Source organism: Lonchura striata, chromosome 3 (genome assembly GCF_050655825.1).
Source record: "Lonchura striata isolate lonStrDom1 chromosome 3, ASM5065582v1, whole genome shotgun sequence".
In the NCBI taxonomy this organism is placed as follows: domain Eukaryota; kingdom Metazoa; phylum Chordata; class Aves; order Passeriformes; family Estrildidae; genus Lonchura; species Lonchura striata.
Window position 1 is genome coordinate 79,897,991 of NC_140705.1, and position 14,844 is coordinate 79,912,834.

Genomic DNA, 14,844 nt, shown 5'->3' on the forward strand with positions numbered 1-14,844 from the left:
CAATAGAAAAATGCCAACACTACAGTGAAACATGGAGGGCATGAAGAAGGAGAAAAAGGACAAGACACACCCAATTTCCTTCATCTTGTCCCCTTTGAACCCCTAATTTAGAATTCTAAAATTTTACTTTTGCACCTGTGTCACACTTAATTATTACTTTTATCAAACACTCAGAGCTTGTAATTTATCCTGTAAGACTGAAAACTCTTTTCCATGGACAGAGATCAGAGACAGTGTCTCTGGGGGCTCTGTCCAGGGGTGTTCCTGTCCCCCTTCCAGGGTCCCAGGCCTTCCAGGGCAGCCAGCAGGAGCCCTGGATTCCCACAGTCTAACATAGTGTTTTGGACATGATGATTCTCAGCCTGGGAATAAAGCTTCCCTAGAATCTAGTTGTGATAACTAGATAGGGAATATTCATAGAGACTGCAGAAGGGATTACATTTTGTTCAAAAATTACCTTGAAGACTCAAGTAAGGCTTAAATGATATAAAGATGTCGAATAAGACATCTGTGTTGGTCTATAGGAATTGACTGAAATTTTGAAAGCAATTTGAAAGTCTTTAAAAAACCAAAATAATTTTATGAATGATAATGGTGTTATGGAATCCTTACTTGTTCACATCTTGAAAAAAAAAAAAGAAGTTATTTTCTAAATTATCAGGGAATGTGAGTTGTCTTTCACTGAGTTGCAAAATGCAACTTAAACTTTGTAATTATATATCAGCATGCCATACTATTCAAATAATACAATACATGAGTTCAGAAAATCAGAATTTATAAATTCAGGAAACATGCAAGTAATAGTCTAAGACAGCCTCTAATAATATTAGCCAAAACAAGAAAGCGTGTGATAACAAATACTTGAAAATTTATTTACACACAGAAATATATACATATGCATGCCATAGTGATATCTGTTTAAAGATAGTGTCTGTTAATATGTGTGTTTCCTGAAAATTTTCTAGTAATATAGTTCAGTCAGATATTATTCTTGGCACACCTGTTCTTAATGCTGTAAATTTAAAATAAAATATAGAAAATGTCTGCATTTACCAGTCTTTAAAATTAAAATTAGAGTTTGCTGTGAGTTGTTGTGGTCCATGATCTGGGGAACATAATAATATAGAGAAGAACTCTGCTATGTCAGCAGGTGCTGAGTTATAGCAGTTGTTCAATAATTTTTTCTAATCCCCAGGCTTCCTACAGAGTGCTTGTGGCTGGAACAATTACAGCTATTTAGTATTGTTTATCTGCTACTCCTGGTGTTCATAAACAGAGTGGTGTGTCCACATAAGGCACAACCAGTGAGTACTGTGCCTACAAAAACTGGAAGAAAGTCTGAAATGCAGATTTTCCTGTATGCCTTGGTGCCTTAAGCAGGTCAATTCTCATGTACTTTAAGTTATTGGACTTAGCAAGTCTAGCCTAGCGTGAGAGGGTCATTCCTTGGTAAGTTTAGGCTCTGTTCTGCAGTGCAGCTGTGGTTGTAGGTTGTCAGAAAAATGAACAGACAAATTAGGAGAGGAATAGCAGAATAAGCAGGAGAAAACTGAATATGGAGTATTCCACCAGTGGAGGAATCACTAGCAGAGATGATGCTTCATACATGGGATTCAGATTAAGCTAATGTAATTATAGTGTAAATTTGGAAAAAAAAAAAAAAGAGAAATTATTGTTCTTTGCTTGGAAACAATATACTGGCTTGTGTGCTGAACCCTTAATGGAAATACTGATTTTTGGAAGCCTGTTTTTAAAAGAAATAATTGCTAAATCATGTGTGACAGACCTGATTGTCCCCTATGACAAAAAAAAGGACCCAGATGGATGAGTGTTGGAACTCAAAATGTCTCTCAGACATTTTTGGAGGTTCCAGGCCTTGGTCAGAAGCATTTTAGACCCTGGAAGACAGCTGGAAACAGCTGTGATTTTGAGTTTGAGCCATGGAATGAGTTACCAACTTTGGAGGTAGAACAAGCAGTCACAAAGGGTTAGATAGTATAGTAAAAGTAGTTACAAAGAAGAGGGAAAATATTTTTAGTATTGTACAGGGGGGTTTTAGCACCTGTACAGGGGGGTTTTCACTTTGTACATGGGGGTCAGAAGTTCTAAGATGGAGGAAAGTGGGCTGATCCTGTTCTTCCTCCTTCTTCTTCCTTGCCTCCATGTTCTTGGTGATGTTGGCACTCACAGATTGGTTTAGAGTAGAAAAGCACTTTGTAATATAGGTAGTAGGTATTGGGGGAAAACTATAAACATGTAATACGTAATATATCATATAAAAGATAGCAGTAGCCCTGGGTGGGGGGAGATAAGAAGAAGACAGCAGACAGAGAGGATGTCAGTGTGTGTGTGTGCCTCTGTCCAGACCGCTGACCAAACAGCCGCAGTCTGAGAAGACAATCTTTTAGATAACTTGCAATAAACTGCATTGAGACTGAACAGCAAGAGCCTGTGCAGTTTTTCTTTGGAAGCACGGGTTGGAGGAGGAATTTTACCACCACATGATACCCCAGAGCAAGCCCGGGGTCCTCACAAATGGCGTCCCTGGTCGGGCATCAACAAAAAAACAAAAAGAAACATCAAACAACCTCCAACCTTCATCGGCAGAAAAAGAAAGAAGAAAAAAAAAAAAAAGAAGGGCAGAGCACACACACTCTCCACAAATTCCAAGAAGAGAGGGAGCAGAAAGCTCAAGATAAGAACCTGACCTTCACCAAGACAGCTCATCTGGAGGACAGCCAGGAGGAGAGAAACCAGAAGCGCGCCTGGGATTCCTCGCCTGTGACCTGCTGGATGATGAACAGTGCCATCTCTGGACTGACCTCATGCTGACTCAGCTTTTGGTGAGAATGGTTGAAATTAGGAACATGGAGAGGGGATGTTCCCAAGGACAGAGCAAAGATTTCTTTTTAGCCTTACAGGGCGAGACTTCTACCCATCAGGTAGAGATAGCTCCGAATGAAATGAAATCTTTGTTATTGTGGGTGTGGTGTAGTCACCCGCACACAGGTGCACATCTTTTCTTGGAATTGAATTTTTGGCAAGGGATCAATAAGCAACTGTATTACCAAGCCACAAACAAAAAGATAAGACTGCTGCAAAACTTTTGCTTTTAGCAAGGACAATATTAGAGTCAGCTTCACAATGCGGCACTTCAAACCAGACAGTTAAGGCTCCTATAGGAGCAGAAGGGGGAAAATTGCCCAGCCAGCAGCTTGCGGCAGTTTTCCTTACCACAGATGCAGGGGAAGCAGGATTGCCTCCCATGGAGGATCAGGGGCATGTTGTGTCATCATGCCCTGTGTCTCCGGGTTCCCACTGTTCCTCAGTTTCCCTTGAACCTCAATCCCTGAGCTCCTCCGATGCAGAAACTCCCCAGACAGAGAGATAAGCCATGCACGACCTCAACCCTCGGTGGGGGAAGGGACCAGGCACTGCCCGAGTCCGAACCTGTGGCGAGAGGGGCAGTGGTGGCGGCGTCTCCGGTGGGGGAGGGTGCAGACGTGAGTGAAGAGCAGAGAGGGACGAGGGGGAGGAGAGAGCTCTTTTAGCTGCATGGGTGAGGAGTTCAAAACAGCCCGTGATGCAGACGAGAGTGTGGGGCAGCAGGAACAGCGCAGACACAGGGGCGGTGGGGGTGCGGGTGCAGACGGGGCCGAGCTGGCGCATGTAGGCTGTGGGTGCTGGCACAGAGCCAGGAGAGGGGCAAAGTGAGGCGGTGAAGCGATACGCGAAATAAATAAATTGACTCCACAACTTAATGTAGTTATGAAGTGGGTATGTATGCCAGCGCCCGGCACAAGTGAGAGAGCTCTCCAAAGTCTTGTGCCCCGAGCTGGAGTTTGTCCCACAGTTTTATTCACAAAGGTGTTCCATATGCAATACATTATACAACTTTTCTATGCATATTCAACTCCTGGCCCCGCCTGTCTTCGCCTCTCATGCTAAATAGGTCCACGCCCTTCTGGGCATGCGTGTTTTTTTGTGGTGGTCTTTACAGGGGTCGCTGGTGTTCTTCTGAAGCTGAAACCATAGTCTTCTTCTGCATTGAACTTTTGAGCTCTTCTCCTCTGCGCATGCGCTTTTGGCTTTCTGCTCTGTTATCTGGGTAGGTTTATCATCCTCGACAGGAGAGCCTCCTTGTCTGAATTCTTTGCATTCCTGGTCTTCTTTGGTATTTGTCTTTTTGCAAGAAGCTTTAAAGAATTTTTTTTTTCTTTATGTCTTTTGCGCTATGGAAGAGGTTTCTTAAAATTCAACACATGATTGTACAAACATGATACATTCATTTTGATACATTCATTTTTGATACATTAATTTTGTTAGCTCAATTGATCTTTGGAAAATCTCTTATTTCAGTCCCCCCTTTTCTTAAAACATAGTAAATTCTTTTACTAGATTTTACTGTTATGACAGTTTTCTTTCAGCAGGATTCCATGAGTTCTAGAGAGTGAAGTTAGAAACGGCCACGCGTTGCGACATATTCCAATTCCACAAAAGTGTTAACATAGACATTATTAGACTTATAGTAGCTAATTGTCCTGGGTTGTAAGATAAGCTTGTATTCCATTTGCCATCTGTTGAAGGCAAACCGGTTGGACAGGTTTTTGTTATCTCTCTCAGAGACAATGGTTTGCCCCGTAGAGGCAATGGTTTGTTTATACACTATTGACTGACTCACTGCCGGGCTGGTAAATGTAACACCATCCCATTGTGAGGGGTCCCACCCAGAGGGGGAAGCCAAGCACTCTATTATTGTTTAAAAGGGGTAGCTTTTGGGGAGAGAAGCAGCTCGCTCTCTCTCTTCGCGGGATTCCCAGGGAAGCAGCTCTCTTCGGCGGCACTCGCAGCGAAGCAGCCGGAGCGCGCTGAGGCGACGGCAGCGGAGCTCAGAGGCAACCCCGGCGCAGAGGAAGACCGGCCCCACTGTCACCAGATCTTCAGAGGAAAACTATACCCTACTAAAGATCACCACTGCAGCTGCAATTCATCAACCACTGCAAGGGGAGCAAATATCCCAGCAGGACTGCTACTGGCACCCCGAATCCTCAGGTTCTGGACTTTTTTTCACTGGTTTTGTTTGTACCGATTGCATTTGCCTTTTTCAATTATTGTCTAGTTTTCTCCTAGTAAAGAATTGTTACTCCCATTCCCATATCTTTGCATGAGAGCCTTTTAATTTAATTTAAAGATCCTGGTAATTCAGAGGGAGGGGGGTTTGCCGTTCTCCATTGCACAGGAGGCTTTGCCCTCTTTCACAGACTCCTGTCTTGTCGAACCAAGACAGATTTTGGCGCCCAATGTGGGGCCCAAGGGCATTGAGAGGGAAAAAGGATTAACAGTTCTTAAGTAATTTGGTTTTTTTGTTGTGTGTAAAAACATCTTCAGCATCACCATGTGGTCTAGTTTACCTTGGTTTGGGTGGCACGTGATCGTAGCTATACTTTTCCCATTTGCAGACCCTTATCTAAAAATGGGTCCTATAACTAAGGCTACGGTGTCTGTTATCAAGTTTGGCTTCTGGGTTAATTGGGTGAGGAATTCATGGATCTTTAATTTCCTCTGGAATGCAGGTACATGGATTCATAGCTATCACACGTTAACTGTATGTTTTTGGGGTTACTTTAATAACGGTACCTACTGCGAGGAAATAGCGCCTGGGAAAACTTTCTCCCAACCTTTTAACCATCTTTTTGGGTCTGCTCCACCAGTTCTCAAAGGGTTAAGATCCTTTCTAAGTGCTAATGATACCATACAATGGGTGGTGTTGCTGATAGTCCTGTTATATTTAGCATTCAGAGATAAGGGAAGATTAACCTGGATAACTACCCTCACACCTACACCACAGACTCGAGATGCTGCTGCTCCAGAGCCTGACCCTGCCCTACAGCCCACCTCAGAAATGAACCGCCCAGATTGGGTGAGGGTTCTGGTTAAGGAGATACGAGAGATGCTGAAGGAGTGCATTTCCCCAGCTGGTGAGAAACCGGCCCTTTGCCTTGAGGAAGGACAGTCTAATAGTACAGCTGTGGAACCCACAGATGTTACAACTGTCCAGGTTCCAGCTGAACCACAAAGGCAGTCACGGTCAGCAGCAGTTGCCCCGGTAGAAACAAGGAAGTCTAAGGTGAAAGCAGAGCACCCTGCAGATAGGGACAGGAATGGAGGAACCTCACAACCCACAGGGGACCCAGAGATTGCTATCATCACCGAGTCCCTGACGTACGAAAGTCTTCGTAATCTGCATAAAGGCATTGTGCGATGAGGGCGTGAGGCTTATGCTACCTGGCTACTCCGGGTTTGGGATCTTATGGGTACAGGCGTGCAGCTGGACGGTGGTGAGGCAAGGAACTTGGGACCCTTGACCCAGGACTCGGGTATAAATCAGGTTTTTGTAAGGGAACCAGGGTCCCTTTCTCTCTGGGAGCGGCTCTTAATGAGTGTCAGGGAGAGGTTTGTCCACAGAGAGAGAATGCAAGAGCACCATCATAGAATGCGCTGGAAGACCCTTGAGGAAGGGATCCAACAGCTGAGGGAAGTGGCAGTATTGGAGGTACTCTTTGGGAGGGATGGACGACACAATAATGACCCTGACAAGGTCAGGTGTAAGGGACAAATGCTGTGGAGTCTGGCAAATCTTGGGCCATCTCAATACACCACCTTCATTGCAACAATCAATGCTGACGCCCACCGGGAGACAATAGGTTCTGTTGCCAACAAACTTAGGAATTATGAGAGTATGATTAATGGCCCAATGCAGGCTCATATCTCAGCTGTGATTAAGGAGTTTAAAGAGGAGATGAGGGAGGAGATAAGGAAGGTTAATACAGCACCCGTGAAAGTCACAGGCCCCAGAATCAGCGCCGAACAATCCCCAGCTAGAGAGAGAGGGTACACCCCAAGGGCTAATCTGTGGTTCTTCCTGCATGACCATGGGGAAGACATGGGGAGGTGGGATGGGAAACCCACTTCTGTCCTGGCAGCACGAGTCCGTCAACTCAAGGAGGGAAACTCTAACCGGGGGAGTTCCACCAAAGTGAAGGTAGCCTCAACCTCCCGTGACCAAGCTTGTGGGTACGATCTGTCAGACCCCCTTGAAGGGACCTCTAGTATGTATGCCCAGGAAATGAATGATGGCCAGTGTTAGAGGGGCCCTGTCTCTAGCCAGGGAGAGGCACGGGAAAACCGGATCTTCTGGACAGTGTGGATCTGATGGCCTGGCACATCAGAGCCACAAAAATATGATGCTTTAGTTGATACTGGTGCACAGTGTACTCTGATACCATCGGGATATGTGGGGGCAGAGCCTGTTTCCATTGCTGGTGTGACAGGGGGATCACAACAATTGACTCTGGTGGAAGCTGAGGTGAGCCTGACTGGGAAGGAGTGGAAGAAACATCCTATAGTGACTGGCCCAGATGCTCCGTGTATCCTAGGCATAGACTTCCTCCGGAACGGATATTACAAAGACCCAAAGGGACTCAGGTGGGCTTTTGGAATAGCCGCTGTAGAGGCAGAAGACATTAAGCAATTGAACGCCTTGCCTGGACTGTCAGAAAACCCCTCTGCAGTAGGACTCCTAAGGGTGGAAGAACAACGCGTGCCAATTGCGACCTCGACAGTGCACCGCCGGCAGTATCGGATGGATCGAGATGCCGTGATCCCCATCCACAAAATGATTCGGGAGCTGGAGAGCCAAGGGGTGGTCAGCAAAACCCACTCACCCTTCAACAGCCCCATCTGGCCTGTGCGCAAATCTGACAAAGAATGGAGGTTGACTGTGGACTATCGTGGCTTAAATGAAGTGACTCCACCGCTGAGCGCTGCTGTGCCGGACATGCTGGAACTCCAGTACGAGCTGGAGTCCAAGGCAGCAAAGTGGTATGCCACCATTGATATTGCTAATGCGTTTTTCTCCATTCCTCTGGCAGCAGAATGCAGGCCTCAGTTTGCTTTCACCTGGAGGGGCGTGCAGTACACCTGGAACCGACTGCCCCAGGGGTGGAAACACAGCCCCACCATCTGCCATAGACTGATCCAGGCTGCACTAGAAAAGGGTGAGGCTCCAGAACACCTGCAATACATTGATGACATCATTGTGTGGGGGAGCACAGCGGTAGAAGTGTTTGAGAAAGGTGAGAGGATCATCCAGATACTACTAGAAGCTGGCTTTGCCATCAAGAAGAGCAAAGTCAAGGGACCTGCCCGAGAGATCCAGTTCCTGGGAGTGAAATGGCAAGATGGACGGCGCCAGATTCCCACTGAGGTCATCAACAAGATCACAGCTATGTCCCCACCAACCAGCAAAAAGGAAACACAAGCTTTCCTGGGTGCCATAGGTTTCTGGAGAATGCACATTCCTGAGTATAGCCAGATTGTGAGCCCTCTTTATCTGGTTACCCGAAAGAACAATGATTTCCACTGGGGCCCTGAGCAGCAACAAGCCTTCACCCAGATCAAGCAGGAGATCGCTCATGCTGTAGCCCTTGGGCCAGTCAGAACGGGACCAGAGGTCAAGAATGTGCTCTACTCTGCAGCCGGGAACCATGGGTTGTCCTGGAGCCTTTGGCAGAAAGTGCCTGGGGAGACTTGAGGCCGACCACTGGGATTCTGGAGCCGAAGTTACAGAGGGTCTGAAGCCAACTACACTCCCACAGAGAAGGAAATCTTAGCTGCCTTTGAAGGAGTTCAAGCCGCCTCGGAGGTAATTGGCACAGAAACACAACTCCTCCTGGCACCCCGACTACCGGTGCTAGGGTGGATGTTTAAAGGAAAGGTTCCCTCTACCCACCATGCCAATGACGCCACATGGAGCAAATGGATTGCCCTCATCACTCAACGCGCCTGTATTAGAAACCTGAATCGCTTTGGGATTTTGGAGATAATTACGAACTGGCCAGAAGGTGAAAACTTTGGTCTCACTGATGATGAGGAGCAGGTACAAGTGACAAGGGCTGAAGAGGCTCCACCATACAACCAACTACCAGCAGAGGAGACCTGCTACGCTCTTTTCACTGACGGTTCCTGTCGCATCGTAGGGATGAACCAGAAGTGGAAAGCAGCCGTATGGAGCCCCACACGCCAAGTTGCACAAGCTACTGAAGGAGAAGGTAAATCGAACCAACTCGCCGAACTCAAGGCCGTTCAGCTAGCTCTGGACATTGCTGAAAGGGAGAAGTGGCCAAAGCTCTACCTTTATACTGATTCGTGGATGGTAGCCAATGCTCTGTGGGGCTGGCTGGGAAGGTGGAGGAAGGCCAACTGGCAACGTAGAGGAAAGCCAATCTGGGCTGCTGATATATGGAAAGACATTGCCTCTCGGGTGGAAAAGCTGACGGTGAAAGTCCGTCATGTAGATGCCCATGTCCCCAAAAGTCGGGCTAATGAGGAGCACCGAAACAACGAGCAGGTAGATCAGGCAGCAAAAATAGAGGTGTCAAAGATAGACTTAGATTGGCACCATAAGGGGGAGTTGTTCCTGGCTCGATGGGCTCATGATGCCTCAGGTCATCAGGGCAGAGATGCCACCTACAAGTGGGCACGAGACCGAGGGGTGGATCTAACCATGGACAGTGTTTCCCAGGTTATCCATGACTGTGAGACGTGTGCTGCCATCAAACAGGCCAAGAGAGTGAAGCCCCTATAGTATAGTGGGCGGTGGTCCAAGTACAAGTATGGGGAGGCCTGGCAGATTGACTATATCACACTGCCCCAGACACGCCAAGGCAAGCGCTACGTACTGACCATGGTGGAAGCCACCACTGGATGGCTGGAGACTTTCCCTGTACCTCATGCCACTGCCCGGAACACCATCTTAGGCTTAGAAAAGCAAGTCCTGTAGGGACACGGCACCCCTGAGAGAATTGAGTCTAACAACGGTACCCATTTCAAGAACAGCCTTATCAACACCTGGGCCAGAGAACATGGTATCGAATGGATATATCATATTCCCTATCATGCTCCAGCTGCCGGCAAAGTTGAACGGTGCAACGGACTCCTTAAGACTACCCTGAAGGCACTTAGTGGGGGAACATTTAGAAACTGAGAAATTAACCTGGCAAAAGCAACCTGGATGGTCAACACCCGGGGGTCTGTCAATCGAGCTGGCCCTGCTCAGTCAGAACCCTTACACGCAGTAGATGGAGATAAGGTCCCTGTAGTACATATGAAAGGTATTTTAGGGAAAACTGTTTGGATTAATCCCACCTCAGGCAAAGACCAACCCATTTGTGGGATTGTCTTTGCTCAAGGACCTGGTTACACTTGGTGGGTAATGCAGAAAGATGGGGAGACCCGCTGTGTACCACAGGGAAACTTGGTCTTAAGAAAGAACTGGGTGTAAGATTTCATGGTGTGCAGATGGAAATAGAATAAGGGGTGGATAATGTCCTGGGTTGTAAGATAAGCTTGTATTCCATTTGCCATCTGTTGAAGGCAAACCGGTTGGACAGGTTTTTGTTATCTCTCTCAGAGACAATGGTTTGCCCCGTAGAGGCAATGGTTTGTTTATACACTATTGACTGACTCACTGCCGGGCTGGTAAATGTAACACCATCCCATTGTGAGGGGTCCCACCCAGAGGGGGAAGCCAAGCACTCTATTATTGTTTAAAAGGGGTAGCTTTTGGGGAGAGAAGCAGCTCGCTCTCTCTCTTCGCGGGATTCCCAGAGAAGCAGCTCTCTTCGGCGGCACTCGCAGCGAAGCAGCCGGAGCGCGCTGAGGCGACGGCAGCGGAGCTCAGAGGCAACCCCGGCGCAGAGGAAGACCGGCCCCACTGTCACCAGATCTTCAGAGGAAAACTATACCCTTCTAAAGATCACCACTGCAGCTGCAATTCATCAACCTCTGCAAGGGGAGCAAATGTCCCAGCAGGACTGCTACTGGCACCCCGAATCCTCAGGTTCTGGACTTTTTTTCACTGGTTTTGTTTGTACCGATTGCATTTGCCTTTTTCAATTATTGTCTAGTTTTCTCCTAGTAAAGAATTGTTACTCCCATTCCCATATCTTTGCATGAGAGCCTTTTAATTTAATTTAAAGATCCTGGTAATTCAGAGGGAGGGGGGTTTGCCGTTCTCCATTGCACAGGAGGCTTTACCCTCTTTCACAGACTCCTGTCTTGTCGAACCAAGACACTAATATTAATAAAATAATAATGGGGTGACACAGAGTGTTCACGATCCCCGTTGCATTCGGTGACCATCCAAATAGTGCATCCCACCAGTTATGACTTCCATCTTGTTTTATTCTTTGCAGGACTCTGTTTATTTCAGTTACATCATGATGGACTGTAACTAGAGTTTTCTGCCCATTTTTGTGAATTTCTTCTAAAATTTTGATTAGATCTTGATGTTTCATTAATTGTTTTACTAGGGTTAAATTCATTCCAATAGGAGTGGGTGGTAATTCATTGTAGGTTGTGTAGTTTGATTTTATTAACTGGTGGGATATGACTGGTGCTGAGTATATAAAGTCACACCCAGTAATCTTGATGAAGTTGCAAATACAGAAATTTGAATGATTTTTACTAGATAAGGGGACTTTATTTTTATCAATTTCTATAACATTACACACAGTTCTCAAACACACACAGCCATCGCCTATATATACTAGTATAGTTTGTTGGTTGGTGTCTGGGTGAATTTCAAAGTGGCAAATGCTCTGATCAGTGTCAAGGCATACATCTTGAACACTAATCAGATTACTCTCACAAATGAATCCCTGTTGTTCTCGAGCAATGCAAGGCTCTAGATTAATGGTTTGCCATTTCCCTTGGTTTTTCCAGGTCCATGCCCTGTGTTCTGAGGGGTATAGTACTGACTTTTCATGACTCAACCCTAGAGCAACAATGGGGTGAATAGTGTGAACCGTGGCATTATGAATAGTGAGCACAAAGGCAGTAGCAGTGCTAGTGGTAGGATCATATGTAAAGTTTATCATGGTCCACCAAGACTGGAGGTCTCTCTCAAAGTCGGTAGCATTGTCCCAGACAACCTTTCGTATTTCAGCTGGAAACACCCCTTCACTCCCTTCCCTTATGATTAAAGCAGCTGTTGACTGTATCCATAATTGCGCTTGTATACAGCTAAGGGCTAAAGATATGTTCTCTTGTGCTCCTTCTAATGCATCTACTAGTAAGCTATGGTCTTGATCTTCAAAGTCTCTCCATTTTGGCAGCACTTTTGAGACTTGCCACTGACTATTTCCTAGTGCTAATAGAGATGATTGTAAAGGCTGTTTTAATTTCGTTATATCGCTAGTTGCTATAGCTAATTTATTCATTAATATTTCGGAGTCAATCCCATTCAAAACTCCTAACCCGGTCCCTAATATCCCAGTTAAATCCCTTCGCATTCTATCTTGGAGGTGTACTTGTTTTTGTAGCCACTTTGTCCATCCTTGAAAGGATGACCTTAGAAAAGGGGAGCAGGCTGGCTGAACTGTCGAGATATTAGCTTGCATTAACAGTTCAACACGTTTAAGGGACCATTCTGGGTTAAATAACAGTTTCTGTTGGCCCGTATTCCTTATAACATATGGCCCTATTTCATAAACTCTGGGTTCTAGATTGAATGGTATATTTTGCGCTTGAGTGCTAGAGCAGGTTGTAGTAGGTTTGGCTATAGCACTTATTGTAAATTTGAAAGACAGTCCAATAGTGTCACGGGCCCAGAGGCAAACCACATCAACAGTTTGTCTTAATTTGAATTTGTACCAACAGTCTAGTTTACTTGGATGATTGCAGATCTTCTGGCGCTTATTCACACTGATCTGGGTTACTTTATTGTGGGTAGTCCCATTAATCATCCGACATCTTATTTCAATTATCTCTCCTATGGTCCCTTGAAGTGACCACAACTTCTGTTTTTGCCACTCTTGTTGTGTATATATTTGATTACTGTGCATGACCAGAGTTGTTAGATTTAAACCTTTTAAATCGGAAGACTTCCCCATGGATCCGTGTATTGAGTAAAAGCTTGGGACCAAAGCCATTTAGCGTTGTTTTGACTAGGTTTACCTTCTAATTGTTGAAATACAGCTATGATTGTAAACAATATTTCAGCAAGAGTCCCCACCTACCATGATACATTCATTTTGTCCGAGTAAATTTTAGTTTCAGTTCACCATCACCCGGTATTATCTTCCAAGTGTCTTCTGGAGCTTTCTTAACCCGGCTGTGGTGAATCCATGTGTTTTGTTCTTTAATCTTGATTGCAGTGAAGGTAGTAAGGAGTACTTGGTATGGTCCCTCCCACTGTGGTTCTAGGGCTTTCTCTGTAAGAGACTTAACATATACATAGTCTCCAGGTTGTACATCATGTACCAGTGCATCCAGCCCCGCACCCCGAGTTCCAGCCACATATTTCTCAATTGCTCTAAGTTGTTTATTTAGAGCGATCATATAGGAGGTTAGTGATACGTCCTGGGCAGGCATTCCCTTCTGCACCCCATATGGTCTCCCATAAAGTAACTCAAAAGGACTCAGTTTTTCTTTGGTCCTGGGTTTGGTTCAAATCCGCAGTAGTGCTAATGGGAGGGATTGAGGCCACGGCAAATTAGCCTCCTGTCCCAACCGTACAATTTGCTGTTTGATCAAATGATTCATTTTCTCTACTTGACCACTGGATTGTGGGTTATATGGGGTGTGAAGTTCCCAATCTATGCCCAAGTATTGGCTCACCTGCTGTACTAATTTTGCAATAAAATGTGATCCTCTATCTGAGGAAATTGTGGCCAGGACCCCGAATCGTGGTATGATTTCTTGTACCAATACCTTAGTTACTTTCGAGCTTTAGAAGTTCTAGTGGGGAATGCTTCTGGCCATCCTGAAAAGGTATCTGTTAAGACCAATAGAAACTTATACCCCCCTTTTCTTGGCAATTCCGTGAAATCAGTCTGCCACTGTTGCCCCGGCCCCTGGCCTTTCCCAGTCTGGCCAAGTTTTGGTTTGGGAATATTCTTGGGGTTTGTCTGGAGGCAAAGGTCACATTGTCGAGTCACTTGAGTGATAGTGGCTCGTAAATGTCTGGCTATGATTCTTTCATTCAAATATTTAAACAGAGCATCAATTCCCCAATGTGTTTTCTGGTGCTCTTCCCTTACTAGGGACCATAATAAATAGGAGGGTATGACTAACTTTCCTTCTATGGTTGCCCATCCCTCTGGGTTGTAATCCCCTTTTTGTTCTTGAATCAATTTTGTGTCCAATTTATTGTATTTTGGCTTACCTTCAAGGGAAATTTGCCCATCTGGAATCAGGGCTGCCTCATTTATTATTTCAATTTTTGCTGCTTCTTTTGCTTTCCTATCCACCAGCTCGTTTCCTTCTTCTAATTCTGAGTTTATCCTCTGATGTGCTTTAATGTGCATAATCGCTACTTTCTCTGGCAACTGAACTGCTTCCAGAAGTTGCAGTATTTCAGATGCATGTTTAATGTTTTTCCCTTGAGAGTTCAACAGTCCTCTCTCTTTACAGATAGCTCCATGAGCATGCACTACTCCAAATGCATACTTTGAGTCTGTATATATATTTATCTCTTTCCCTTTTGCCAATTCTAAGGCCCGAGTTAGAGCGACTATCTCGGCCTTTTGTGCAGAGGTATTCGTTGGCAGGGGTCCAGATTCTATTACCTCTCTGCAGGTGGTTACTGCATACCCGGCGTGCCGTTTTCCACTGACGACGTAACTGCTTCCATCAGTAAACCAGATTTCTGCATTCTCAAGAGGGGTGTCCTTCAGGTCAGGGCGGCTGGAATAGGTGGCCTCGATGGTCTCTAGCAGTCGTGTTCCACCGGTTCTCCTTGGTTTCCACTGAGGAAGGAGGCTGGATTGACAATGTTAGTCA

The 14,844-nt window shown here is 45.7% G+C and overlaps 1 protein-coding gene across 1 annotated transcript; it reads right to left on the reverse strand.

The window, feature by feature from the left end:
* Nucleotides 1-245: 245 nt before the first annotated feature.
* Nucleotides 246-12,953, reverse strand: LOC146767959 (uncharacterized). The gene is made up of 2 exons (XM_085576220.1): nucleotides 11,136-12,953; nucleotides 246-4,650 (listed from the first exon to the last, which is right to left on the reverse strand). Exons 1-2 carry the CDS (start codon nucleotides 12,951-12,953, stop codon nucleotides 4,444-4,446), a joined length of 2,025 nt encoding a protein of 674 aa, XP_085432346.1. The 3' UTR covers nucleotides 246-4,443.
* Between the last annotated feature and the right edge of the window lie 1,891 nt (nucleotides 12,954-14,844).

Excerpts from the sequence above, each read along its gene's own strand:
- LOC146767959 (XM_085576220.1), bottom strand. The coding sequence starts at position 12,953 with ATGGGGAAGTCTTCCGATTTAAAAGGTTTAAATCTAACAACTCTGGTC. Across the intron at positions 4,651-11,135 it reads TTATTATTTTATTAATATTA|TTGCCTCTACGGGGCAAACC; the intron begins GTGTCTTGGTTC and ends ATAAACAAACCA.